Genomic DNA, 24,831 nt, shown 5'->3' with positions numbered 1-24,831 from the left:
TGATTCTCAGACCGGGGACAGGCTTCCGGCCCAATTCCAGCCCCTAGGCCCAGTTCCCCGGAGGCTGAGGTCACTTACACTTGCTCTCTCCGCTGCCCAGCTGAGCCCTACCTGGGCCCCACCGGCCTGTTCCTGGAGCCCCTTCCGAGTGCCGAGCGGCCACGGAGCTCGTGAAGTCAGTACATTCCCACGTCACAAACGCCAAGACCGAGCTCCCTCCGGCTCTACCGCCCCACCCCACCCCACGTGTGCATCGTGAACTGAAGCAGGGCTCCTGGCTCCGGTCCCCTAGCAGACAGGAGAACCTCATCCACGCAGGCGGCTCTTCCGACAGATCCCCGTGGGCTGGTGGCCCCTGTGATTTGGCATCGGGTGAGGCATCAGCCCCCCTTTGGTTAGGCCTGCTCCCAGGGGGCTGGTCTATCCTTTCATTTGCTTACAGGGCACTCTCCCCCCACCTCCAACAGAAACTTAACTGCACGAGAGCTGAGCACCTGGGAGTCAGAGGGTCGGCTTTTAATCGGGTGCAAAGAACATCCCTCCTCCAGCCCAGAAGAAACCTCACATGCCCTTCTCCCGCTGAGGGCCACGCTGACCCCTGACCCTTTGAGTGTGCCCCTCCCCTACGTGGTTCCGACCACTCCTGAGAGGCTACCCAGCTTCCCAGCTCTGCCTTCTGGGGCCTCTGGGCCCCACTGTCAGGACAGGACAGACAAACTGGACTCTAGGAGCCCGCCCTTCCTGGGAGCGGGGAGGGGAGGCCCCAGCGAGGCAAGAGGAAATCGGAGGGTGAACACCAGGGAAAGATGTCTGGGCCTGGTGTCGCAGACACGAGCTCGGGATCCGGGCAGACAGCTTTATTCCAGCCTCTTCCTGCCCACGGCCGCCCCGAGCAAAGTGAGGACAGGCTGTGCGGAGGGTGTGGGACACGCGCACATGGGTCACGCTGTGGCCTGAGGTGAGCGGGAAGGGGGAAGGCGGGTCTGCTACCAACCCCCACTGCTCTGGGAATCATTCTGGAGGCCTGGCTGAGCCACAGGATTCAGTCTCCGTGGGTGTGGACGCTGGCGGGCTGGGGCAGGCCGGGGCGGGGGGTGGTGGCCAGGTCTGTTCCGTGCACACAGGGTGGACCAGTGCTCCTGGTGACCCGCATGAGGCAGGTGCAGCGGCCAATGGAGCGGGGCCAGGGGCTCAGGTGGTGATGCTTTTTCCAACAAAGACTCAGGAATGGCAACATGGCTGGGGCCCACAGCCGACCGGACAGGACAGAGTAAAAAAATTCTTGCACACACGCACCCCACAGGCACACACACGGGGTCAGTAAAAACTTGAGGCCCTCACATGATGCTCTGCCGACCCCCGGCCCCCTCAAACTCGGTTGTGCCCGAGCCCCGGCCCCGGCCGAAGTCAATGAAGATCCCTTCCGAATCCGAGTCCACGGATTCCAAGATCTGGTCCACCAGGTTCTCTGGACTGGAGGAGGGCGGGGAGCTGCGGGCTGTGCCCAGGCCAGGCTCGGGGGGCTGGGCGGGGGGATACAGTCTGCTGGGGCAGGGCCCCGACTGGGGACCCGCAGAGGGTCTGAAGGCCCCAGGGGGAGCCTGGCCAGGCGTGTCGGAGAAGCCCTGGGGCTCGGGGCAGGACGTCATTTCCGAGACCGAGTGCCTGCGGATGCCGGGGCCGCCGGCTGCTGCTCCCTCGGCCTCGTGCTCTGCCACGGGGTTCAGCAGTGGGGTGTTGTAGCTCTTGGAGCGCACCACTGGGTTCTTGGCCAGGATATCCCCGGAGCGGGAGCGGCGCAGAAAGTGCTTCTCTGTAGAGACAGACAGACAAGGTGTCAGGCACGGTGCGGGGGGGTGGGGGGCAGGGGCCAGGGTGGGAGGTGGCCACTTGGCAAACCTAGGCACCCATGTGCCTGTGTGTTCCCGGCCCTTCCTGGGGCCAGAGGCTAGCCAGCACCTACTGTGCGCTTAGCTCCGCACAAAAGGGCAGCTACAGAGAAAAGCCCAACTGGTGCAGATCCTTGGCCCGGCCCCCCACACCCCTGCAAGTGAGGGAGAGGCACGCAGGTTCCCACCTCAGCTCTGACACTGGGTCTGTCCCTATGTGACTTCTTCCTTCCTTCCTTGGTCCCAGCCTCACCCGGAATGGGCAGGAGCTGGGCTTGGGGGGAGGGGTGCTCAAATCAACTGCTTGGTTCAAATGTGCACATGCCTCAGTTTCCCCAAGAAAACCCACGACACTTCCTATGTGCCAGCACTTTCCCAGGCAGACATGGTTCCTCCCGCTTCGGACCTGGAGTTCCAGGGTGCACGGGGAGGATGACAAACCCACATGGGTGGGCCACAGGTCAGGCAGTGGTTAAGTGCCAGCACGGGGGCAGGATGACAAAGGGTCTTTTCACGTGAGGCCGGGGCCGGGGATTTATTCGGAGCGTGGCGGGTGCCCCGGGGGGGCAGGAGAGGATGGCCGTGGTGGCTGGACCGGGCTGGACCGGGTGGGGGCTCAGATTTCAGGCTCCCACTCAGAGCCCTGCAGTTCCACAGAGTGACCACCATGTGACAGGGCTGAGCACAGAGAGTGGCTCAGGGGCCTTTCCAGAGCAGGAGACAGAAGGCGGGGGGCCTGCAGTCCGTCGCCAGACTCCGTATGGTTCGCCTCCGGCTGCAGGGGCCTGCCTGGTGTCTGGGCTTTATAGCAGCAGGCAGGTGGGCACTCCCAGGTGGCCCTTGTGCCTCTGGCCCCCTAGTCCAGGATGTTCTCTGTGCATTTCTCCCCAGGCCTGGCTCCTCCTTCAGCTCACCAGTCACTTCCAGTCTGGCCTCCCCTGCAAGGCCCTCATATCACTTGGGTATGGGTCCCCCTGGAGACTCATCTGGGGATTATTTACTCATTGGTCTGCATTCCCTGGCCATGAGAGCCCGTGTGGGTGGGGCTTGGTCTCTGCTGATCCCCCATGGCCAAGAACAGGGGCAGGCACACAGTAGGTGCTCAGTTTACAGAGGTGAATGAACCAATGGGCCATCTGTTAAAGGGGCAATGTGGCTGGCTTCTGCCTGGCAGCCCCAGGATGCCCAGGCATGACCACCTCCCCTCTTTCCCCTCCCATGCAATTCCCCAAATAAGGTTGGGCTAGGTTTCTTGGGCTCTGGGCCTTTGCACATGCTGTGTCCTCGGCTGGCCAACTCTTGCCTTTTAGGATTGAACACAGATGTGACCTCACTGGGAACACACAAGCCTCTGTGGGGCTCTCAGGGAGTCATCGCATTACCATGTGTGCTGTCTGATAGGTCCCCTTCAGTTCTTAAAGGAGGGACCCCAGGCCCTGCGTGTCCAGGGCCCAGCACACAGCCGGGCCACGTCTGCTGCATGACTGAAAAGCAAATCCCCAGTGGGATCCGGTTGTGGCCATCTATTCACTGGGAGGCCTGGACCCTGAGCAGAGGTGGATGGGGCCAGAGGTGACCCAGCTCCCCGCCCAAGGCCCAGTCAAGCCCTACCCAGGATGCAGGAATGTGTGAAGGGGCCCTCGCTGGAGTAGAGGCCGTAGGTGCCCAGGTAGGGCGACACCACCTTCTGGATCAGTGTCTCTAGGCGCAAGTAGTCCTTGGTCACGCCCCGGGACTCATGCACTCCCTGCAAGAGAGGGAGAGAGGCGCGTGGTCACTAGACAGCCTGTTCCTTGCCTCCCTGGCCCAGCCAGGCTGAGCTCAACGGTCACCACTAACGGCCTCCCCTGGGGTCCCCTGCCCCTGCCCCTCATCTCCTCCACACTGCTGCACCTGCCAGGCCCTGCCCACCTGCTCCCTGAGCCTCCCCGTACGGAGCTCTGAGGGGTCTCTACGTCCTCTGGTTCCGTCAGAGCCAAACTCTGAGGAAGGCAGCCACCCACTTGGTCTCGCTGATCAGCCTTGGTCTCGCCGACGGGGGGCAAGCTCTGTACCCCCAGCACCCCCAGCAGAGGGCTGGCACACAGTAGGCCCTTCGTGAGCGCTCACTGAACAAAGGATGTCTCAAGGAATGAGGGGAAGACATCCCTCCTCGACGGGCTGCCAGATGCTCACGGCACGAGATGCCCTCAGAATGTTAAATGGCAGCTACGACAGCCCGAGAGCCCCCACCACGCCGTCCATGAGAAACCCACTTAACTGGAAAGACACACACAGACTACAAGCAAAGGGTTCAGGGGCGCCCCAGTGGGTCAGTCGGTTAAGGGACCGACTCCTGATTTTGGCTCAGGTCATGATCTCAGGGTCATGGGATCGAGCTCCGCCTCGGGCTCCATGCTGGGCATAGAGCCTGCTTAGGATTCTCTCTCTCTCTTTGCCCCCCCTTCTAAAATAGTAAATAAATAAATAAATAAATAAATAAATAAATAAATTACAAGAAAAGGGTTGAGAGAGCCGTGCCACGCTGACCCCAGTCCCAGCCAAGCGGGAGAAGCTAGGTTAATGTCAGACAGGCTGGACTTCAGCCCAAGCAACGTCATCGGGGGTCAAGAAGGTCACCATGTAACGATACAGAGCTCAATTCTCTGGGGCGACGTAACAACCCCTCATGTGTCTGCACCTATGACAGAGGGCCAGACCACGTGAGGCGAAGCTGCTAGAACTGCGGGAGGGACCGTTAACCCACTCGCGGGACAGCCCAGCAGGCAGAAACTCGAGGGACACGCCGCACTCCACACTCCTGTCAACCGACTGGATCTCATCACCGTCAGACCGCTTCCCCCGGGGACAGCGGACCACACACCTGCAGCTCACGTGGAACGCCTGCCAAGTCGGACCGCGTTCTGGGCCGCAAAACACAGCTTCGCGAATTTAAAAAGACAGAAGTCATACAGTGCCTGCTCTCAGACCACAGCGGCAGGAAACCAGGAATCGGGACCCCGACGATAACTGGGAGAGCCCCAACATGGAGATCGAACAACTCACTTCGAAATAACCTAGAGGTCAAAAAGGAAATCCTTTCTTTTTTAAAGATTTTATTTATTTACTTGACAGAGAGACAGAGCACAAGCAGGGGGAGCAGCAGGCAGAGGGAGAAGCAGGCTCCCCGCTGAGCAAGGACCCGGATGTGGGGCTCGATCCCAGGACCCTGGGATCACGACCTGAGCCGAAGGCAGATCTTCACTGACTGAGCCACCCAAGGGGCCCCCAAAAAGAAAATCTTAACAAATATCTTAAAATGCTTTGCATGAAAACAGACCCACACGGATGGGATACGCTGAAAACCGTGCTTTGAGGGAAACCGTAGCATCAAATGGATCTATTAGTAAAGGGAAAGCCTGAAAGCCAATAATCTAAGCTCCCACCTCAGCAAACTAGAAAAATAAGAGCAAAGGAAGTCCAAAGAGCAGGAGAGAAATAGTAAGAACAGAACTCACTGAGACTGAAACAAGACATCCTTAGAGAAAATTAACGCAACCGAAAGCTGGCTTCTGGAAAAGACCGGTAACATCACTAAGCCGCAGCCAGGCTGACTGTCAGGGAGAGGACACGGATTCCTAACATCAGGAATGACAGAGGAGCCATCACGACAGACCGCACATGCCCTGCAAGTGCCTCCAGCCCCAGCGACAGTGACACGGACAAGCACGATGCTTCCGCTCGGCTGGGTGTTCCGTGACTTCACGCTGTTTCAGTCCCCAGACTTGTAGAGGATGTCTGCCTCTGCCCCCCACGGCACAGCGAGAGAATGGGGCCCAGGGGCCGCATTACTGGTGAGCACACAGGTGCGTAGCTGCTCCCCTGGCTTCCCCGGGGCCCCGGGAGAACGGTCACTCCGCTGGTGGAGCACAGGGCGCACGGTAGGCCCTCAACACATGCTAACCAGCAGCTGGGACTTTAGATCCACCCGGGACTCGAAAACAGTGGCGACAAGCGCACTCAAAGTACAGGCCTGGTGGGGAGTGAGGCAACAGCAAAGGGGCAGGAGGGCAAGTCTCGGGGCAACAGGGCCAAGCGGAGGAAGCTGTGTGAGGCAGAGAGGCCACCAGGGGGCAGCAGCAGCCCAGTCTGGCCACCCACCTCGGTGCCATTCGTGGGATCGTGGTGGGACCCCCTTGGCTCTAAATCCCCGTCCAGCCGCTGCGGGTTCCCAGAAGCACCACAGAAGGCTTTACATCTGATTTCTCCCCATTATCCTTGAACCTGCCCCGCAGGCAGGAAGTTTCACTCTGTCACACAGATGAGGAAAGAGGCTGAGACACACAAAGTCCTTCGAGGTCCCCTGCTTCGACCCAGCCAGATCTCACCTAAAATCCTTCCAAATCCCAGTGTCAGCCCGGTATCCTCCTTGGTGGCCAGGACGACCACCAGCTCCTGCCCAGTGCAGTCCCTTGACCCTCAGACGTATATTCATCAGCCCCTTCCTTGCTCTGGAATCTTCACTGGCTGCCCTGGACCCTAGGACCAACCTCACAGACCCCCATTTAGGATACCCACGTGCACGAGAAATGCAGAACAATGAACAGGATTTTGGAGGCTGTCAGACGTGGGTGAGGCCAGGCCTCATTAACTCTGGGTAAATGAGGACTCTATTTCCCACCTGTAAAATGGGGGGGGGCTAACAGTACCTACCTTTGTCCTGTCACAGTGGGACAAGCTTGCAGACTATGGGGTGCTGTGCCCCTCACAGGGCTTGGGATGGAGCAGTTGGCAAAAGGCCCCGTTTGCGGTAAAGGCTGTGGGTGACCCATCAGATCCCCCGCCGTCTTGGGCAGGCCACTCACCCGCGGCTGCTGGGAGTGAGGCTGCCAACAGCTTGCAGCTGCCCCCTTCCCAAAGTTGCTCTGGCGGGTGAAAGCCATTGCACCAGAAGCCTCTGGAACCACTGTGGGGAGGTGGCCTACAACCCCGATGACTGACTAGTGCGGGGTGTGAAGGCACAGCCCCACCCACAAGGGACACCTCCGGACCGGTTCACACTCCTGGGCTCCCCATGGGATGAGGCTGAGGCCCGCCTTCTCTGGAACTCCCGAGAAGTTTCTCCCGAGAGTCTCCCCATTGACAAGTCCCAAGGACCCAGATCTGCGTCTCAGGCTCTGCCTCTGGGGAGCCTGGCCTCGCGTGCAGGGATGTTCCCGCCGCAGGAGCGCGCAGTGGCCTCCTGGGGGCCCCACGCACCTGCAGCACAAGCAGCATCTGTACGACGGCGGGGGGCACGCGGGCATGCGTGCGGGCCAGCGCGTCCTCCAGCTTCACGCTCAGGGTGATGGCGTTCCGGAAGTGCAGCAGGGCCAGCTGGCGCACCGACGGCTCCTTGCCCTGCAGACACATGAGGCCGCGCCCGCCCCCAGCTGCCGTCATGTGAAACCCCTCCATCCCTCCGCATCCCCCGGGCCCCCTTCTGCCCTGTCCTCCTCCCTGGATGACCCCTGTTCCGAGGAGAGGCCCCAGTCAGCTTCCTCAGGCAGGGAAAGAGTTACTGTCACACACCAAGCCCCTACTGTGTGCTGGACAGGGCCTACTATGTGCTGCTCAGGGCTTTAGAGGGCCTGTGGGAGGGGACTGTCCTTGGTTCCAGATTGTGGGTGGGAAGGCGGTTCTGAGAGGGCCAGGGACGTGCCCATCCCCAGGTCAGGGCAGCCTGCAGCAAGGCTGGGACAGGCAGTCCCACGGCTGCAAGGGCCATTCATTCACCTGCACCGGGTAGAAAATGGCCTGTAGCGTGGGCAGCACGTCACTGAAGAAGAAGTCCCACGTCTCTGCCAGCGAGTCCAGCAGTTTCTGTCCTGTGGGCACAGGGAGCCGTCACTGCTCAGCCCTCCCAGGCTGGAGTCCTCTCTCCCGTCCGCAGGGGGACATGGGAGCTGAGGGCCGGGCTCCGGGCCCTGGAGGCACCCCCCTGCCCCCGGGTCGAGAGCACACAGCACAGGGCCTGGGGCAGCGGGAGCGCTGGGAAGCACTGGCCGCTGGTTCCCATTCCTTCAGCCCCACCAGACCCACACAGGAACGCCCCGCTGCCTCCGACGACAGCTGCTGCACACAGCCCTGTCTCCTCCGAACCCACGGTGACCCCCAGCAGAAAGGGGATCCGTCCACCCATGCAGGTGTTTGCAGAGCACCTACACTGGGCACTGGGGACCCAGCGGAGCCTCCAAGATCCCCAGACCCATCACAGGACAGGGAAGCAGGACCCTGAATGGCCGCTGTGAGCACAATGATCTGCCCACTGAAGGGATGACCTCAGTGGGCAGACCAAGAGACGCAGCCTCTGAGAGGTTCAGGTCCTTTCCCTCCAGGGCCCTGGCCCCTGCCACCCCGGGCTGCCTGAGGTGGGATCTGGGGAGCCAGGGAGACCACGTCCAAGAATAGCATGCCCCGGCTAGGGGAGGGAAGCAGAACAAGTGGAGAGGATCAGGCAGGAGGGCTTCCTGGAGGAGGTGCTATCCAAGCTGATTTAGGAGGCTGTTTGCCAGGTTGATGGACATTCTCAGTGTGGGAACCACGCAAGTAGATGTGTGGAAAGCAGACATTTGGTCAAGTACTGGGCATTTCTGCCAGCCCTGGGGAAGGAGCATGGCATCCGCAGGACGGGCAGCCCCTGAGGGATGAGGACAGATGAGGTGTCCCCGAGATGGGTCTGGGCTCCCCCAGGAAATGCAGAGTGCAGATCCCTCAGTCCTTCTGCCTGGAATGAACAGAAAGCTGCAAGGTCCGGATAAGCAGGTCCCGGTATGTGTCACCAAGGCCTCTGCTGCTCAGTGGGACCCCACCTGAAGTCAGACTACTGAACGGCTGGAGAAAAACGGGGTGTGCTGGGGGTTTCTGGGTGAGGAAGGTAAGTGCCACATGCTGGCTGGCCTCCCAGACTACACTGCTCGTGTGGGACCGCTCGAGGTTTCCATGGGAACCAGGAAGCCAAAGGCCTTTGCCTCTTCTTACTTTCTTTGGGTTCTGGGCCCCACACTTTCCCTGCCCCTTAAGGCCCCAAATCTGTGTAGGTGTGGAGGGTCTGGGAGGGGAGCCTGGCGGGGGCGGCCCCAGGAAGCCCATGCAGCCCAGCTGGCGGTGAGATGCTGTGGCCTCTGTGCGTGGCAGATCTGCTGGCACTAGGGCACTCTGCCCGGCAGCCAGCTCCCGACCCTCCCCGGGGGCCCACACCTAGCTCTGCAGAACCCAGGATGGGTGGGTGCCGCCGCCCGCGGAGTTCTGCCTGTACAAAGGTCCCTTCAGGCCCCCGCCGTCCCCGGGAAGAAGAAAGGCGGCTCAGTTCCCCGGGCAGGCCGTGGGGTGGCTCTGGGCCCGGGCCAGGCCGGCATCCGCAGGCTGCTCTCCAGCCCACGGGGTGGAAATGCTGTGGAAAGCAGATGTTGTAAAACACAGCCTCGAGGCCCTGTCAGAGTGGCACGCTGACTGAGAGGCCAGGAAGCACGGCCTCGCCCACTGGCCAAGTTCTCCACTGGGGCCTGTGGTCTGGGGCTGCTGGCGAGGGGGGCGGCACGGCCGTCAGGGGTGACAGCGTCAGGCAGCATGGTGCTGGAGCCCCGCTCTGCTTTGCTGCGGGACCCCCGCGGAGTCCAGCAACCAGAGCCTCAGTGTGATGCTCTGTAAGATGGGTGTGAACGTCCTCACGGGCACTGGGTGGAAGACTGCCATATAGCAACGCTCACTGTCGGCCGTGGGCATGGCCACCAGTGGGCCCATGTGGGCCGCGTCCGTGCTGAGGCTCGGCCTCAGGTTCTCCCCTGGCGGGTGGGTCCGTCTGTCCTCCTCTGTTCAGTACAAGCGCAGAGGGCTCGGGAGACGTGAGCACACCAGGCTGATCTTGGCTCGGGTCTCAGCCCCACGATGACGACAGGGCAGTGGAAAAGACCCAGCAGGGGCTCAGAGGCAGCGAGCCGGCCAGGAGGACGGCCCGACGGAGTCAGGCCCGCGGGCCAGTGTGTGAAGGCCACTGGGGAGTCTGGCCGGATGGCCTGTAAAAGGCTGGGATTCCTGACGGACAAGAGAGGGCCGAGCCCAGGGCCTGAGCCCGCAGGAGCCCCCGAGCTCCTCCCTGGAGTCCTCGGGTGTCTGACCACTGAGGAGTCGTCCAGGCGGCAGCCGGAACCCACCCCTGGAAGCCAGGGTCGGAGACCACGGAACCACAGCCGTAGGCGCGGCCCGGGGGGTAGACTCCAGGCCTCCTATTTCCACAAATCGCTGTGCTCAGGAGCTGAAGTCCAAGGCCGGGCTGGGGGCTGGGGGCTGGGCTGGAGGGGGGTGGGCGGCAAGGTCCTGGGGCCGGCCCACATGAGGCTACCCACTGCTCTCCAGCAGAGGCACAGGTGAGGACGTGGCCGGCCACAGGGAGCGGTCTCAAGGGAGAGCTGCCCCGGGAGCCAAACCGGCCCCAGAGGTGGATGGGACAGGCTCCAAAGCCGGCCCCTCAGGGTGTGGTGTCGGCGACTGTCCCCCTGGCATGGACTGAAGGAGGCCAAATGTCTTCCCGGACAGACTGCATTCTGAGGCCTGACTCAAGGGCCACTGCTTCCATGGAGTCCTCCCTGACTGCCAAGATGGAAGTAACCCTTCCTTCCCTGGGGCTTCCCTTCACCCTGACATTCATCACACTGAACTGTCACTGTCCGGTCCACGTCTATGTCCCCGACTGGACTGTCAGTCCCTGCTAGGCAGGCCCGGATCTCCCCCATCTCCAGGCCCCCAGAGGTTAGCTGGGGCCGGACCTGCAGTGCGCACATGGGTGGAGCCCACTGAACCCCATGGTGCGAAGACGCGGACACGGACGCTGAGGTCTGTGGCTGGATGGGAACTGGAGGCCAGGCCCTGTGGCCCCCAGACCGGGGCTCCGTGCCTGTCCCTGAGGCCCGAGGAGGCTGGACGGGGCTGGCGCTCCCTGCCAGGTGGCCTGGTGGACACGGCCGCTGCAGGCAGGGCTCTACTAAGCCGCACAAAGCTTCTCTTCTCTGAAGCTCCCAGCTCCCCTGGGCTGGAGCCGGTGGAGGCAGAGGCACCGCTGGAATGTGCCGAGTAAGGAGAGGGCCGTGGGAGGGCATCTCCGCCAGGTGCCAGATCCTCACCGCCCTGACTGCTGACTCAGCTGCCGCCTCCTCCAGGAAGCCAGCCTCGATTTCTGGCGGTCTGTGCCTCTCCCTCCCCTCGACAGTGGCTCTGGTGGCCCTAGCCAGGCTCCCGCCTCAGAGCTTCCACCCCATATAAGCAGGGGTGGAAACAGCAGGGGACATGCAGCTCTGAGCTCATCCACAGCACACTCAGCCCCTGGCCTCAGTGTCCTCCTCTGGGGAATGGGCTAACGCCCCTTCTTTGTGGATCAGAGTAAAGACTGAAGAAAGAACTGACGTAGCACTGGAACGAGGCTGCCACAGAGCTGGGGGGCCCGGGTGCCTCAGTTTCCCTGCACGTGCAGTGGCTGCATGATCTCTCCTGTGCAGGGTGCTGGGAGAGCCAATGAGTTAGTAGCTGAAAAACACTCAGGACGGTCTGGCGGACAGTAAGCAAGTGCCCAGTGCCTGGCGCACAGCAGACGCTCAACAATGTTCATGGAGCCTGAACTCGGCACAGGGCGCGGCACGAAACAGGCCTTGGCAAAGGCACTGTGGTTTGAGTAGGGTCCGCCCGTAACCTGATCTCTCTGCCAATTCACTCCCACAAGGAGACAACGCTTCGGTTGCTGCCCCTGGCCCAGGGACACGGGAGCCGGAGGGTGCCAGGAGGAGGGAGGAGCCCTCCAGGACCCTTCCCTACTTGCCGAGGCCCGGGCCAGGCAGAGGCGCGCTGGAGCTCCTGGGCCTCCAGCAGGGCCAAGGGCATGTGCGCTGGGGTCAGGCTGGCCTGGGCTAGAACGCACCCTGCCCTCTACTCACGGTGTGGCTGAGGACAAATCGCCTGCCATCATTACAGGGACCCGAAGGCCTCACGGGTGGGTATGAGCATCAAAAGAGAAAACTCGTCTGGAAGGTCCAGTGCCCGGCTCAGGCCCCAAACTCTGATGGGACAGCTCCTCCCAGCCAGGTGGCAGCCCCCTGTTCCTGCCACCTCCTTCAGGAATATCAGGAATGGCCTAAGCTAGTTCCCCAAAGATCCTGTCGGGAGTTCTCCCAGGCTGCTGGGATGGGGTTCACTGGCACCAGTAGGCCCCGGGGACAGTGAGGGGAGGCAAGGGCTTTTCCCTGATTTCTCAGCCCTCTTGGGCTCCAGCAAGTTGCGGGGTTGGGGGGCAGATGCTCTCCCCATTAAGGTCCCCTCCTGGGGTCAGATCTTGGTCTTGCTGCCCCTGCTGCCCTCCCACCCACAGCCCTGGGGACACAGGCAAGGTTGGCAGGGCCACCCTCCCAGCAGGTCACTGGCACGCGGCGTGGCCCAGCATTCGGTCCCAGTTGCCGGGCTGCCACACTTACCCTCATAGAAGCGGATCTTGTCCCGCAGGATCACCATGCCTTTCGTCAGCAGCTGGTTCTGAAAAGCACACACAGGCCAGCCGTTACTGCCCCGGGGGTGCCTGGGCAGGCAAGGCCCCCAGGAGCCCCCCCCAAGCTGGCAGCCGAGGCCCAGGCGGAGGGGACTCACCCATGCCCCCTGCCCCCAGCCTGCTCCCGACAGAGCTTGAACCTCAGCTGGCCCTGGGAGGACAGCAACAGGCCCTCAGGGACAAGCCGAGTAGGGCAGGTGGCCACCTTCGCAGCCCACGATGAAGAAAGGCCTTTTAAGCAAGAGCAGCCTCAAGTCCTGGCGTGTGAACCATGTTAGTAACTTGATGCCCAAAGTGCAGGGTCATGCTGCCCCTGGCTCTTGGCTGAGAATGCCACCCTGTGGTCTCAGCGCCACCACCACCAGCCAAAAGGTGGAAGCAGCCCAGCGGCCACCATGGGCGGGTGGACCCACGTGGGGTGTCTCTGGGCGGCAGAATATTACGTGGCTGCAAAAAAGAGTGAAGCGTGCACGGACACATGAATCAGTGGTATGAGGACACTGAACGCCCCCAAACTGTACACTTTAAGTGGGTGCACTGCACGGAGTTACCCCAGCCCTGACCCCGTACGCACTGAGGCCCCTCCGCCGGCCGGGTGGCTCCATGTAGCCACCACGAGTAGGTGACCCCCGGCCCTTCTGGCCAGCTTGGACCACCCACCTGCAGGTATTCCGTGAAGAAGGACCCCAGCTCCGTCTTCAGCAGCTGCCTGTGGGCGGGAGGGGACAAGGGAGTGAGGGACAGCAGGCGCCCGAGACCATGCGGTGCTGACGGGGGGGTCACCAGGGCAGTGGGAGGCGGACTGCTCAGCCCGGCGGGAAGGGTGGGCATGCCCGGCCAGTCCGGCGTGGGGGGAGCACTGGGGGGGACCCCGGGCCTCCACGGGGCTCCGCAGGATCCCGCCATTTCACGTAAGAGGAAGCTGAAGCGTCCCCAGAGCCAGAGCGAGGGCCACAGGCGTCTGTCGCGTTCTCGGAGACACGGGGGGTGCTGGGCCTCCAACCCTCAGCTGCCTCCCTTCTTCCCCGCCCCCCAGCCAGCAGCACAGCTCCCTCCCCTTCCATCCTCCCAGCTTTGGGGGCTCCCCTCGGCTCTCTGGCTCTCCCGCACTCCGTCTCTCCACCAACCCAGCAGCAGCTGCTCCTTACGGTTCCCGTCTACAGGTGAGGCTCAGAGAGGTCCAGTGACCTGTCCAAGGCCACACAGGACACACCACACACCAAGTTAGGGTCTGAACCTCATCCCTTGTACTCATGTGGACAGCTCGTTGCACTGCACACCTCTGGGGGCTGAGGGAGCGGTGGGCGTCCCGGGCCAGACCAAGCAGTGCCTGAAACACTCGGGCAGCGTCAACGTTCAGCCCAACACCCGACCTCCTCGGGCATCTCTGTCAGCCTTGGAGCTGTGTGTGTGTGTGTGTGTGTGTGTGTGTGTGTGTGTGTGTGTGCACGCACACGCGTGCTGAACTCACCACCCCCCATACCGCTAAGTGGGTGCCCTGGTTCTCAAAGGCCTTTTAGGGGTGGTTACACGCTATCTTCCTGGGGAGCTGAAAGCGGGACCCTCCCCCCAAGGACTGGCTGTCCCCACTGGGACAGAGAGACAGAAGGCAGGTGGTCTGTGTGAGGTCCAGCACCCCAGCAGCTAACCAGCAGGCATCCCTGGAACCTGGGGCCGAGGGCAGGATCTGGAAGGTGCAGTGAAGATGTGTGTGTGGGGGGAACACGTGGAGGGACATGTTTCCTGAGCAGCTCCAGGGCCACGGCCACACCACGCCAGTCACAGACCGAAGCTCACGACAGCCTGGTGGGTGGTCCTGGGGTCCCCGGATGGGATGGATAAGGACCCCGAGGGTCAGAGTAACTGCGACTGTCTGGTGGCAGCCCCAGGACCCTGTCCCCCACCCCCAGCTGGCAGTTTCTCTTAGCACAGGATCAATCCCATGTCACAGCCTGATGCTATCCCTACGTAACTGTGAGGTTAACGGTGGTGACATTCACCAGGCTGAGCTCCACCTGAGACAGCGACGGGGTGTGAAGCCAGTGGCCCCCTGTGGTCATCCCCCTGCTACAGTCCCTCCACCTTCTCCCAATCGTCTGGGTTTCCAAGGACCAAATGTGACCTTAGCTCCTGTGTGACCCCTATGTCCAGGCTCAGTGTCTATCTCAAGGTCACCACATACATGACCCAAGGGGCCACTCTGGGCAAGGCCAGACAGCAAAGGGCAAGGAGGGAGGGTCTTCTCTTAGGTCAAGGCTGAGCCTGGGTGAGCTCCTCAGCCCATCAAGGGCCAGAGGGCCAGTCCCAATGCCGCTGGGCCACTGTGTGCCGCCGGGCCACTGTGTGCCGCCGGGCAAGTCCCCTCCCCTGCCTGAGCTCCAGTACCCTCATCTGGGGCCCAAGACACACCAGAAAGTAGGGCGGGAGGCTCTGGGGTGTCAAGTCAGATCACGGCTCACCCTTGGTGTATACAGCAGGTGCTCAGTAAAGCCCTCCTCACCCTCTCTCTGGCCCGTGGTTAGTGACAGTGAGTATGAACATGAATGAATGAAAGAATGAATGAATGAACATCTCCTTCAGGGCCAAGCGGACCCTCTGCCCCACTGCTGGCTGCCCAGGGGCTCCCCACACCTCCTGACACTTCCTCTTAACTCACTACATGAGCCCCTGAGCAAGGGCGAGGGGCATGGCCGGCCAAGCATCCCCCCATTTGTGCTGTGTCCACCGGCTCTCCCAGGTTCCGTAGCACAGCCACGCTCAATCCGCAGATGTGGAGACTGAGGCCCTGGGGTGCGAGTGGTGACATCCCTGAGGGACCTGCTGGTTAGGTTGCTCCCGTACCCTTAGGGAGCCTCCAGGCAGCCCATGCACCCGGGACACCCCCTGGAAAAGGCACTGCAGGGCGAACAGCCGGGTGTCATCTGAGGGGAGAGAGACGGCCACAGAAAGGGGCGGGGGGGGGGAGGGACAGAGGCCAAGGCCAGGGCCACCCTGTCCAGATGGGTCTGCTGGCTCCCGGGAGCCACAGGGCCAGTGGGACACCGGGCTGGAGCTGGGGCAGGGCCAGACGACCTGCACCCCAGCCAGAGCCCAGCAGGCAGCGGAGGGGCCGCTCAGGCGCAGAGCAGGTGGCCAAGCTCCTGCCCCGAGCAGACCTGGAGCTGTTCTAGCGAATGCTGGGGCAGACGTCTGCCTGGAGAGGTGTCCTCACAACCCAGAGTGACTTAGTCTCTATCTGGAAAAACTATTATGCGAAGTGTGCACGTTTTGGGGCCTTAGGAGAAGGTGGTCGAAGGAACGGGTCAAGAGAGAGAGGCCAGACCGGCAGCCTGGACATCACCAACATCAACCCTTCAGGCTTCAGAGAGCAGGAGCGTGAGAGGACAACCCACGGATGGGAGAGCAGCTGTGCACATCAGAACCTGCTAATGGCCTAGATCCAGACAATATAAAGAACTCCTGCAACTCAACAAGAGAGAAATCATCCCATTTAAAAATGGGCCGAGTAGACATTTCCCCAAAGATGATACACAGATGGCCAACGAGCCCGTGAAGAGATGTTCCTGTCATTAGTCATCAGGAAACTGCAAGCCCCAGCCACGAGACGGCACTTCAGCCCCACAAGTGCTGTTAGAACACAAACCCCAGAAGTAGCAAGTCCGGGAAGAAGGTGGGGGGACCGGCCGCTGAGATGCTAGTGGGAAGGGAGGTGTCGCAGCTGCTGTGCAGAGCAGTGGGGCGGTCCTCTGACACTGTGGAACAGCCACCCACCCCGGGTGTGGCCCCAGGAGACACGAAGCCACACGTCTGCACATCTGCACGTCGCCCTGCACTGCACGTTCACGGCCGCGTTACAGCCCCGAGGGGGCGGCGGCCCAGCCATCAATCAGCAGGTGAACGATACATGGAATGAGGTTTCCCTAGGGTGGAATATTATCTGGCCATGAGAAGGAATGAAGGGCCGGCACAGGCTCTGACGCGGATGACCCCTGAAGGTGTCAGACTACATGGAAGAAGCCAGACACAGACGGCCGCACGCATGCTGCGTGATTCCATGTATGCGAAGCATCCAGAAAAGGAAAATCTACAGAGACAGACACTTATTGGCATTTGTCAGCGGCTGGGAGAATAAGGGATGGGGAGTGACTGTTAATGGGGATGGGCTTTTATGGGGGAGGGGGAGTAGGTGGGAATGAACGTTCTGGAATCAAAGAGGGGTGAGGAATGTGCTAAAAACCACTGAACTGTACAATTTAGGAGTGAATTATATGTAACGTATGCACAAATGTATATACATAAAAACGGGGGGAAGAAAGGGTGATGGCCAGACATGGGTCCTGTGACTATTCACGTCCCTGGACTTGGCCTTGCCTGGGCCCGGCCGAGCAGTGGCCCCCAACCCATCTCATCACCCGGCCCCGAGAACCAAGGGGAACATTCGGGTGACAGCACCATCAGTGGCTCCTGGCTCTGGGCTCTCTCGTGGGATCAAAGCTAATGACCAGCAATGGGTATCACTCATAATTAAATTCACTTGATTTAACACGGCCACGTGATGAGGAAGAGAGGGTGGGGGGCTGGGCAGGGGGCGGTCCCAAGGGACCCACAGGCCCTGGGGTCCGGGAGCCGAGTCCCGGCTCCACTGACCAGCCCTGTGAGCACACGCAGCATGCGCTCTCTGCCTCAGTTGCCTCACCCGTGAAACGGGAAGCCAAAGAGCCTGAGAGAAACAGGACCTGGGAGAGGCAACAAGCTCCCGCTCTGTGACTTCAGCTGCCCCTTTCCCTCCTTGGGCCTCAGTTTACCTGTCTGTAAGGCCCCTGTCAGCCCTGCCACGCTGGGCCGTGGTGCCCTGTATGAAAACGATCCCCGTCCCCATTATCCTTTATTCCTATCTTGAGCTGATGAGGAGATGGGCTGCCTACTTTTCCCAGATACTGACACAGGGAGAGGGTAGTGCGGGCCAGGGCGGGCAGGGAACAGCACAGAGGTAGGAAATGCCTCCTTGAGGCAGCTGTGTGACCCTCGGTAAGTATCTTGACCTCTCTGAGCTTTGGCCTCCCCCACTGCAAAGCAGGACTAATGGGGCTGGCCTTGCTGATTCCGAGTGATGGATGGCGCCCCGTTCACAACGGCAGCTTGGAGGGGCTGGTCTGTCCTGGGCTCCCTCACCAGTGCTCACTGCTTGGCCATCCACAGGAAATGAGGGGCGTTCGCCAGGCTGGAACTGCCTTTCCGGGAACGACACTCCCGTCATTAGGCAGGTGGGTCCTTCCTCTTTAACAGAGTAATATCCTTCATGATGTTCAACACCAGCGGGGAATGTGGGCGTTATCTCGAGCCCCTGTCCAAGTCCCACCCTGCTTCCCCTGAAGAAAGTCCTCGGGGTGGGGGGGGGGGCCTCGAGATCCACCAGGTCTGACAGCCACAAGACCAGGGCCCGCGGTCAAGGTCCACGCAGTGGACCAGGGGTCACTGCCCACCGCGGCTGTAAGAATGACATCTCGGGAGTGGCTGGGGCAGCAGGGCCTGGCTGCAGCCTCCCACCCTGGCACAGCCTTCCCTGCCACTCACAGGTCCAGGACAGGACAGGACACGTGGCCACTCACCGCACGCCTTCGTTGAGGCTATAGAGCTCCTGGTCGGGCAGCCCCTTGCGCTGGAAGACGGCAATGACCCCGTTGTGGATGCTGCGGGTGGGAGAAAGAGGAGTGTCATCGAGGCCCCACCAGCCCTCCCTGTCTGCCCTCTCCGGAGCAGCCCACCCTGCATCGCTGGAGGAACAGATGTGGGCCTGGCCAGAAGCACATACCTGTCTTTTCTCTTATAAGGCAGGCCCTGGAGAGCAGGGGTCAGCTATCCTCAGGGGACCCTGTCCACACCAGAGACTCAGTTCCCATGTGACCTCAAGATCCAGCATCCCCTGAGCCCTGGGCCTCAGTCACCTCTGAGTCACCTCTCCAGGATGTCTTCTGTGGCCTGCACCCACGCTGCTCCCCCTCCTGTGTTCCTGAACCCTCCAGTCCCAAGGGTACCCTTTAATCACCTCTCCCACCCTGTAACGTATCCCAGCCCGACACTCACCATGGGCTTCCAGGTGCCCCTGAGCCAGCCCCTCCTGACTCCTGGTGTCCCTGAGCACTGACCGCTCGTGTTATGTGCCCCACTGGGGAAGCAGCCTCCAGCCACAGGGCCTTTGCATGTGCCCTTTCTGCTGGTTGGTCCTCTCCCACTTCCATTATCTGCTCCCTTCAGATCACATGTTGTTGCCAGCTTTTACAGACTTATCACTGTGTAACCACATGTTTCTGTGTGTTTTGATTAACTTGCTTCTATCACTGTCTATAAGCCCCAAGAGCACAGAGTCCTGTTGTTGAAGGAGAAGTTTGTAAGCATTTGGGGAAAACTCATCCTTGACTCTCCCTCACCCTCCAAAGCCAATCAACCCTGAGGTCTGATCCATTTCTAGCTCCTGGAGCTCCACTGCACCCCTCCCCTCTCTTCTAGCCAGGGCTCCTCCTTGCATGCCTGGACCTGATTGCACCAGCCTGCCTCCTCACTGCCCCGAGTCACTTCCCTGACCAGGGTCTTGCGAGGCATCCACTGCCCTGCACGCAGAGCCCAAGGCCTAGACGTGGCATTCGAGGCTTGTCAGGAATGGCCGCTCCCTGCATTCCGGGGCATCCCACACCAGAGTCTCAGAGTGCTGGACCTCCCAGAGCTACCACACTTCTGGGTCTCTGCACCCACTGCCCCTTCTGCCTGGGAGGCCCTTCTCCTCCCTATCAGGCAAGCAGCTATTCATACTAGACTCAGCTCAGAAGCCACTTCCTCCAAGAAGCCCTCCTGAACCCCTCCCTTCCCCAGGGAGACTCCTATCCTGGCGCTTTGCTGATTCACTTTCCTACTGGCACCCCACCCTCTCCTGGCCACACACTCCTGAGGAGGAGAACCAGGGCTGGGTGGCTCCACCGCCCACCACCTAGGACCCAGTCACTGCCCTAAAGTTCACAGACCCGCTGCCGTCATTCTCAGCATGGAGGGGACAGCGGGCCACACGCTGCCCTTCCCATCACAGACCAGACAGCAGCCACCAAGCTCCTGGTGCCCTTGTCTGCCAGCATTAGCTCTACCCTGCCCAGTAAGGCAGACTGGCCCCCCGCTTCGCAAATGGGGAGACAGAGGCTCACAGAGGCCAGGTCCCCTGTGGGAGGGCACAGAGCTCCTCACGCAACAGCTGCCCCCTCTCCCCATGCAGCCGGCTCCGGGCAGGGCTGGGGCAGGGCCCTGCACCCCCCGGGGGTGTGAGCCATGCAGGGGCCATATCCAAGGTCCACGGCTGGTCCCGGCCAGGCCAGAGGCCGAGACCAGCTCCACTGTGAGTTATCAGCTTCTCAGCAAGTGCTCGCCGAGACCCTGCTGGTCACCGGTCACATGACCTGGGGTGCCCAACCGCTCCGGGTCTGGTGTCAGAACGCCACGGATTTGCGGGTTCAAGATACACGTCTCCCCACTTCTGTTTCTCGCCTGTGAAAGGGGCTCCTGAGTGTGCCTGCGCACACCCTGGGCTGCGGCGGGGATGGAGTGCCCGGCCGGAGCCACGCTCACCTGTCGGGAGTCCCTGGTGACCCAGCCCCACTACCGTGTCACTGGAAGGCCGTTCCCCATCTACAGCCAAAAAAGAGAAAAATCCGCCGGGAGGCCAGTGGTCCTCCAGCAGCTGCAAGCTGGCTCCCAGCCCTGTGGGGACTGCTGGGGGGCTGGAGGGGCACGGCTGTCCTGGTCCCCCCCTGGGGCCCCGGGCCTCAGCCGCTACTGAGGCCCAGAGGGGACCAAGGACGGAGGCCCCGAGGTAGGAAGAAGCCAGCGCAGGCCGAGCCCTGGGCTGCCCCCCCCTGCTCTTCACACACCCCTGCTCCCAGCAGCCTCTCCCTGGCCTTCCTCCTCTTCCAGTCAGCCTTCTAGAAGGACCCCAGCCCAGAGCTGACCCTGCACCCCGCAGCTCTGGATGGCGAGGCGGCTCTGAACCAGGTCCTCCCCGAGGCCCTCAGGACGGCACATGGATCAGCCCCTCCAGCCTCAGGGCCTTTGTTCTTGCTGTCCCTTCCCCTGTAGGCTCGCCCTCCACCCGCTCCGTGGACTTCAAACCCTCCCCCAGACCCTCCACGTCGGGTCCTTCCTCCCTCGCACCTGTGTTGTGGGAAAAAATTGTCCTCAGTCGTCTTTTAGGGGAGGAGAGGTCTACCTGCTTGACTATTTTGCCCCCGTCCCTGACCCCCAGGCTCACCAGTGAGGGAGCCGATCACCTCCCTTCAGTCCTCTCAACCCCGGCACCTGACAGCCCCTGGCCCAGCCCAGGGGTCACCCTGAGATCCGCCGTCCCCCTCTGCCCAGCGTGAACGCTGGCTACCTGTGCCTCGGCTTCCACAGGAGAGCGTGCGCGGGCAGCGGTGTGCCCCACGGTGACACTTGCTGCGCTATCTTCAGCAGAGACGCTGAGGAGAGACATGTCCCCAGAAGCTCCCACCACAGCTCAACCATCCACTCTGTGGTTTTCTCAATCTCTCCCTTCTAACCATCACACAGGGGGCCTGTCACACCCCAGGCTACGGAAGGAAACGATGAGGGTCTGGGGAGCCAAGGGACAGCCCAGAGTCACACGAGCATGACAGCCAGCAGAGCCAGCGAGCCTAACGCCCGGGCGCTGGCTTGGAAACTGCCTTGCCACGCTGCCCCTGGCCGGACGGGCCCCGCTCCTTCCATTCCTCTCCAGCTATGGGCTGCAGTTCCCCTTCTGTTCCAAGTCCAAGTTGGGCAAACGAAAAAAAACCTTGCTGTGAGCCATTTGGGGAGAGGAAGGGTGGAAAGCAAGAGGCCCTCATGTGACTTATCTTCCCCCCAAAATAGAAGTGAAACCCCAGGCACCCCGGTCTGTGGCCTCCCGACCAGAGGTGGGCAGGCCTAGCACAGGCACTGGCAGATGGTCCAGTGGAAACCATAGGCGGCCTCCAAGGGCACTTCCGGGTGAGACCCATGGCCCCTCCCCCACTGGGTAGTCCTTCGTGGAGCCTGTCCCCCTCCCCACTGCAGGAGGACAGGAGGGCAGAGCTCGTCTAGCGTCTCTTGCCTGAGCCCTAGGTGGGCCTGGGGTGAAGGCAAGAAGGTTCCAGAGCCCTGGTGAGGCTCCAGGGTGCCCTGGAAAGTACATGGTCCAGGAAGGGGGTGAGGCCTAGCCAAACTGGGAGAGGGAGGGCAGACTGTAGGGCTCCTGGGGGCACCTGCCTGTGGCCACCTTGAATTGGGCTGGAGCCCATGTGCGGTTGTGGGCTGAAGGGGACCCCAGGTGTGGGCCTCTGGCCCACCATCACCTTTCTCAACGTTGCCCACCTGCCCATACAGGAAGCCCCAACAGAGAGTGAAAGGGTCGGGCCCCACACCATGCCAGGCCTCTGGTTAGTTAGGCTGATATACCTCCAAGGACCCCTGGAGAGAGTAAGGTCCCTGCCAGGGACCTGGAGGCAGAGCCCTGCCTTTCTCTGGTGCCTACCTTGATTTGGACATGGCCTCCAGAGGCCTCAGAGGACATCAGGTGACCCCAGAAGGCCGACCCAGGCCCTGAGTAGGGTGGCCACCTCCTTGGGCCCCTCCCACTGGTGTCCAGGCCTGGCGTGTCTCACCGGCTTCTGGCCAGCAATCTGTGGGCAGGGATGGTCAGGTGAACGAGGAAGGGCAGGGGAGCTGGGCTCTACTGGGTCCCCAAGGACTGGCCACCCCACCTGACAGCCAAGGCTCTAGTCCTCCCTCTGCCCTGTCTATCCAAGGATGACTGGATGGAGCCCCAGTGTCCTCATTGGTACCTGGGGGTCATGCCCAGCCCCGAGAGATGAAGGGGGGGCCGCCTGGCTCTGCTCCAGCTGCCCCAGGAGCAGGGCCCACCGGCTTCCTCTTCACGTCCAGGTTAAAGGCACAGGAGGTAGGCAACCTGGAAGCCAACCGTGCCCCCAGGCCAGGCCCCAACGTGACCTTCTGGTAAATCAATGGGGTGACAATGCCATTTCCAGCCCTGTGTCAACTTCATCCGCTCCTCAGCAAACAGGTCCCACTCACACCCCAGTTTCAGTCCACCTGGCTTCGGATGCTAACTAACCCTCAGCCCTAACAGGGTTCCCGGCCGAGCAGGAGGGGCCCGTGCCCACCTGCGCTCCTCCCTGAGCACCCGGCAAGGGCCCTGACCCACCGGTCCTGACTGCGGAGGGGACAGTGGAGTGCCCACGTCCCTGAATGGCCGCCTGGGCTTCACGGTCCCCCTTCCCAGTGGTGAGGCAGGTTCCAGAGCCATGATGGGGAGAGCGGCACACGGCCCTGAGCCCGGCCTGTGGTGTGAGAGGCGGTGGCCCAGAGCACAGGGTGGTGTGGGGGAAGGGAGGCATATTAGCGTCACAAATGCCACTCATGCAGTGTTTGCTTGCGGTTCTGAAGGCCGGGAGTTGGCAATCAGTTTCATGAGGCTAAACTCGAGCTGTCGGTGGGACTGGCTCCTTCCTGGAGGCTCTAGGGGAGGGTCTGTCTCCTGGCCTTTCCGAGCTTCTAGAAGCGCCCACGGTTTGGCTCAGGCTCCTTCTTCCATCCTCACAGGCAGCCCTGTGGCACCACTGCTTCCATCGTGTCACCTCCTCCCCCGCCTCTGAGCCCCGGGCCTCGCTCTCGCGAAGACCCTTGTGACGACACTGGACCCCCATCTCGAGATCCTTCACTTAACCACCCCTGCGAAGTCCCTTTTTTCCTTGACCATATTCACAGGTTCTGGGGGCCAGGGTGTGGAACCTTTGGGGGCCATTACTCTGCAGACCACACCCAGACTGCCTGGGGGGGGGGCAAGAGGCTCAGGACCTGGAGCAGGGGTGGGGTAGGGGGAGCCAACACAGGCCCCCAGCAGCCTCCAACCCCAACCCCCAACCGACGGATCACCCTGGGGCCTTCAGCCAACCTCCTCCGGGCCCTCAGAGATCCCGTTGAGGTGCTGGTAGACCCAGAGGCCTTGCGGTTGGACCTGGGTTAGATCCCAGCTTCTGCCCAGACTCCCTGTGGAGGCCCTGGCATTTCCCCCACTTCTCCGAGCCTCAGTGTCCTCCCCTGCAAAATGGGGCCGATGAGCCCCACCTTGAGGGCTGCTGGGGAATGACAGGAGTGCCGTCAGGCCTGGGGTTTGGTCAGGGCCCGACGCAGGTCAGCACTCTGAGTGCAGAGCTCTTGGGTGCCTAAGACAGGGGCGTGCACAGGAGGAAGGCTTCTGGCCTCCAGGTTTTTACCACCACCACCCACCTCCCTTGGTCCCTGGGCCGTGACCTCAAGTCAGACCTGGGGTCAGACCCCCAGGCCCTGACATTAGTGTGGGATCTTGAGCAAGTCCATCCCCCCCACCTCAGTTTCCCTCTCTGTAAGCCGAGACAATCATCCCAGCATTGGAGGGAGACAATGGGGAGGGAGGGAGTGTCCCACGCAGGGCAGTGTGCCTGGCTCCGCAGGGACCCACACTCCACCCTGCTTGGGGGGCCTCCCCTCCCATAGCTAGACAGTGGGGTGGGAGCCGGGCTCTCTAAACCCCAGGCATTCAGGCCGATTCTGGCCCCGCAAGGAATGAGAGTTAACACTAACTCCGAAACGATTAATAACCTGTGGCCCAAACATATGCCTGGGGGACCCGTGTTGGGCAGGCCGTTAGGGCTGAGGTTTGGGGAGCTCCCTCTTGCCCCTCAGCTCAAAAGCATGACCTTCACAGAGCTAGAGGCCCCCCAGGAGGAATGCATGGACAGAGCCGGACACGACCTGCCACATCTGGGCCCTTGAGGGAGGAGGGGAGGGGGGACTCCACGTGCGAGCAGCAGGGCAGGCTCCGGAGGCCCCTGGCCTGTCTGGGACCCTGCACTCGGCTTGGCTCAAGTTGGGGACAAACCTGAGCAGAGAAGTAAGGACCGAGGAGACAGCTTTGCCGGTGGGGCCTGGCACCCACCGCTCACTCAAACATCTCCCACACATTCTGGAGGAAAGAATGAGGCGTAGCTGGCCAGCTGCGCAGTCAGCACGCACCTGTGTCCCAGTTTATCTTCTTCCAGACACTAAACGCGACCTGCAGTGACCTCATTCCTTTACTTGTGTCCCTGTTTATCTCCTGACTCCCTCCCCCAACTCCAGGCTCAGGAGGCTGTGCTCTCTCTCCAGACTCAGCCCCGGGAGCCGCCCAGTGCCAGGGAGCGAAGGAATGACTGAGCGAACGAATCCAACGAATTACTAAGTGAACGCACGGATCCCGTTCTCATGAGAGCTGAGAGCAAGCTTTGTATTTTTGCCCCATGTCAAGATGAGGAAAGAGGCACAGGAAATTGAGGGGATGTGCCC

At 61.6% G+C, this 24,831-nt stretch overlaps 1 protein-coding gene across 4 annotated transcripts in view; it reads right to left on the bottom strand.

The window, feature by feature from the left end:
- Nucleotides 1-495: 495 nt before the first annotated feature.
- PRR5 (proline rich 5) overlaps nucleotides 496-24,831 on the bottom strand; it is a 44,925-nt gene continuing 20,589 nt past the window's right edge. For 2 of the 4 annotated variants that reach the window (XM_019803441.2, XM_019803443.2), the window contains exons 3-9: nucleotides 18,045-18,125; nucleotides 13,096-13,144; nucleotides 12,365-12,422; nucleotides 7,644-7,735; nucleotides 7,128-7,268; nucleotides 3,501-3,636; nucleotides 496-1,813 (exon numbers count right to left, since the gene is read on the bottom strand). In XM_019803441.2, coding sequence (XP_019659000.2) covers nucleotides 1,338-1,813; nucleotides 3,501-3,636; nucleotides 7,128-7,268; nucleotides 7,644-7,735; nucleotides 12,365-12,422; nucleotides 13,096-13,144; nucleotides 18,045-18,125 — 1,033 coding nt within the window. In that variant the 3' untranslated portion in view covers nucleotides 496-1,337. Of the gene's footprint in view, nucleotides 1,814-3,500; nucleotides 3,637-7,127; nucleotides 7,269-7,643; nucleotides 7,736-12,364; nucleotides 12,423-13,095; nucleotides 13,145-18,044; nucleotides 18,126-20,845; nucleotides 21,339-24,831 lie in introns of those variants that run through there. The other 2 variants (XM_019803442.2, XM_034643598.1) reach the window with 2 other exon arrangements.

Source organism: Ailuropoda melanoleuca, chromosome 15 (genome assembly GCF_002007445.2).
Source record: "Ailuropoda melanoleuca isolate Jingjing chromosome 15, ASM200744v2, whole genome shotgun sequence".
In the NCBI taxonomy this organism is placed as follows: Eukaryota; Metazoa; Chordata; class Mammalia; order Carnivora; family Ursidae; genus Ailuropoda; species Ailuropoda melanoleuca.
Note: the sequence above shows the minus strand (reverse complement) of the source record. Positions and strands in the feature narration are given on the sequence as shown.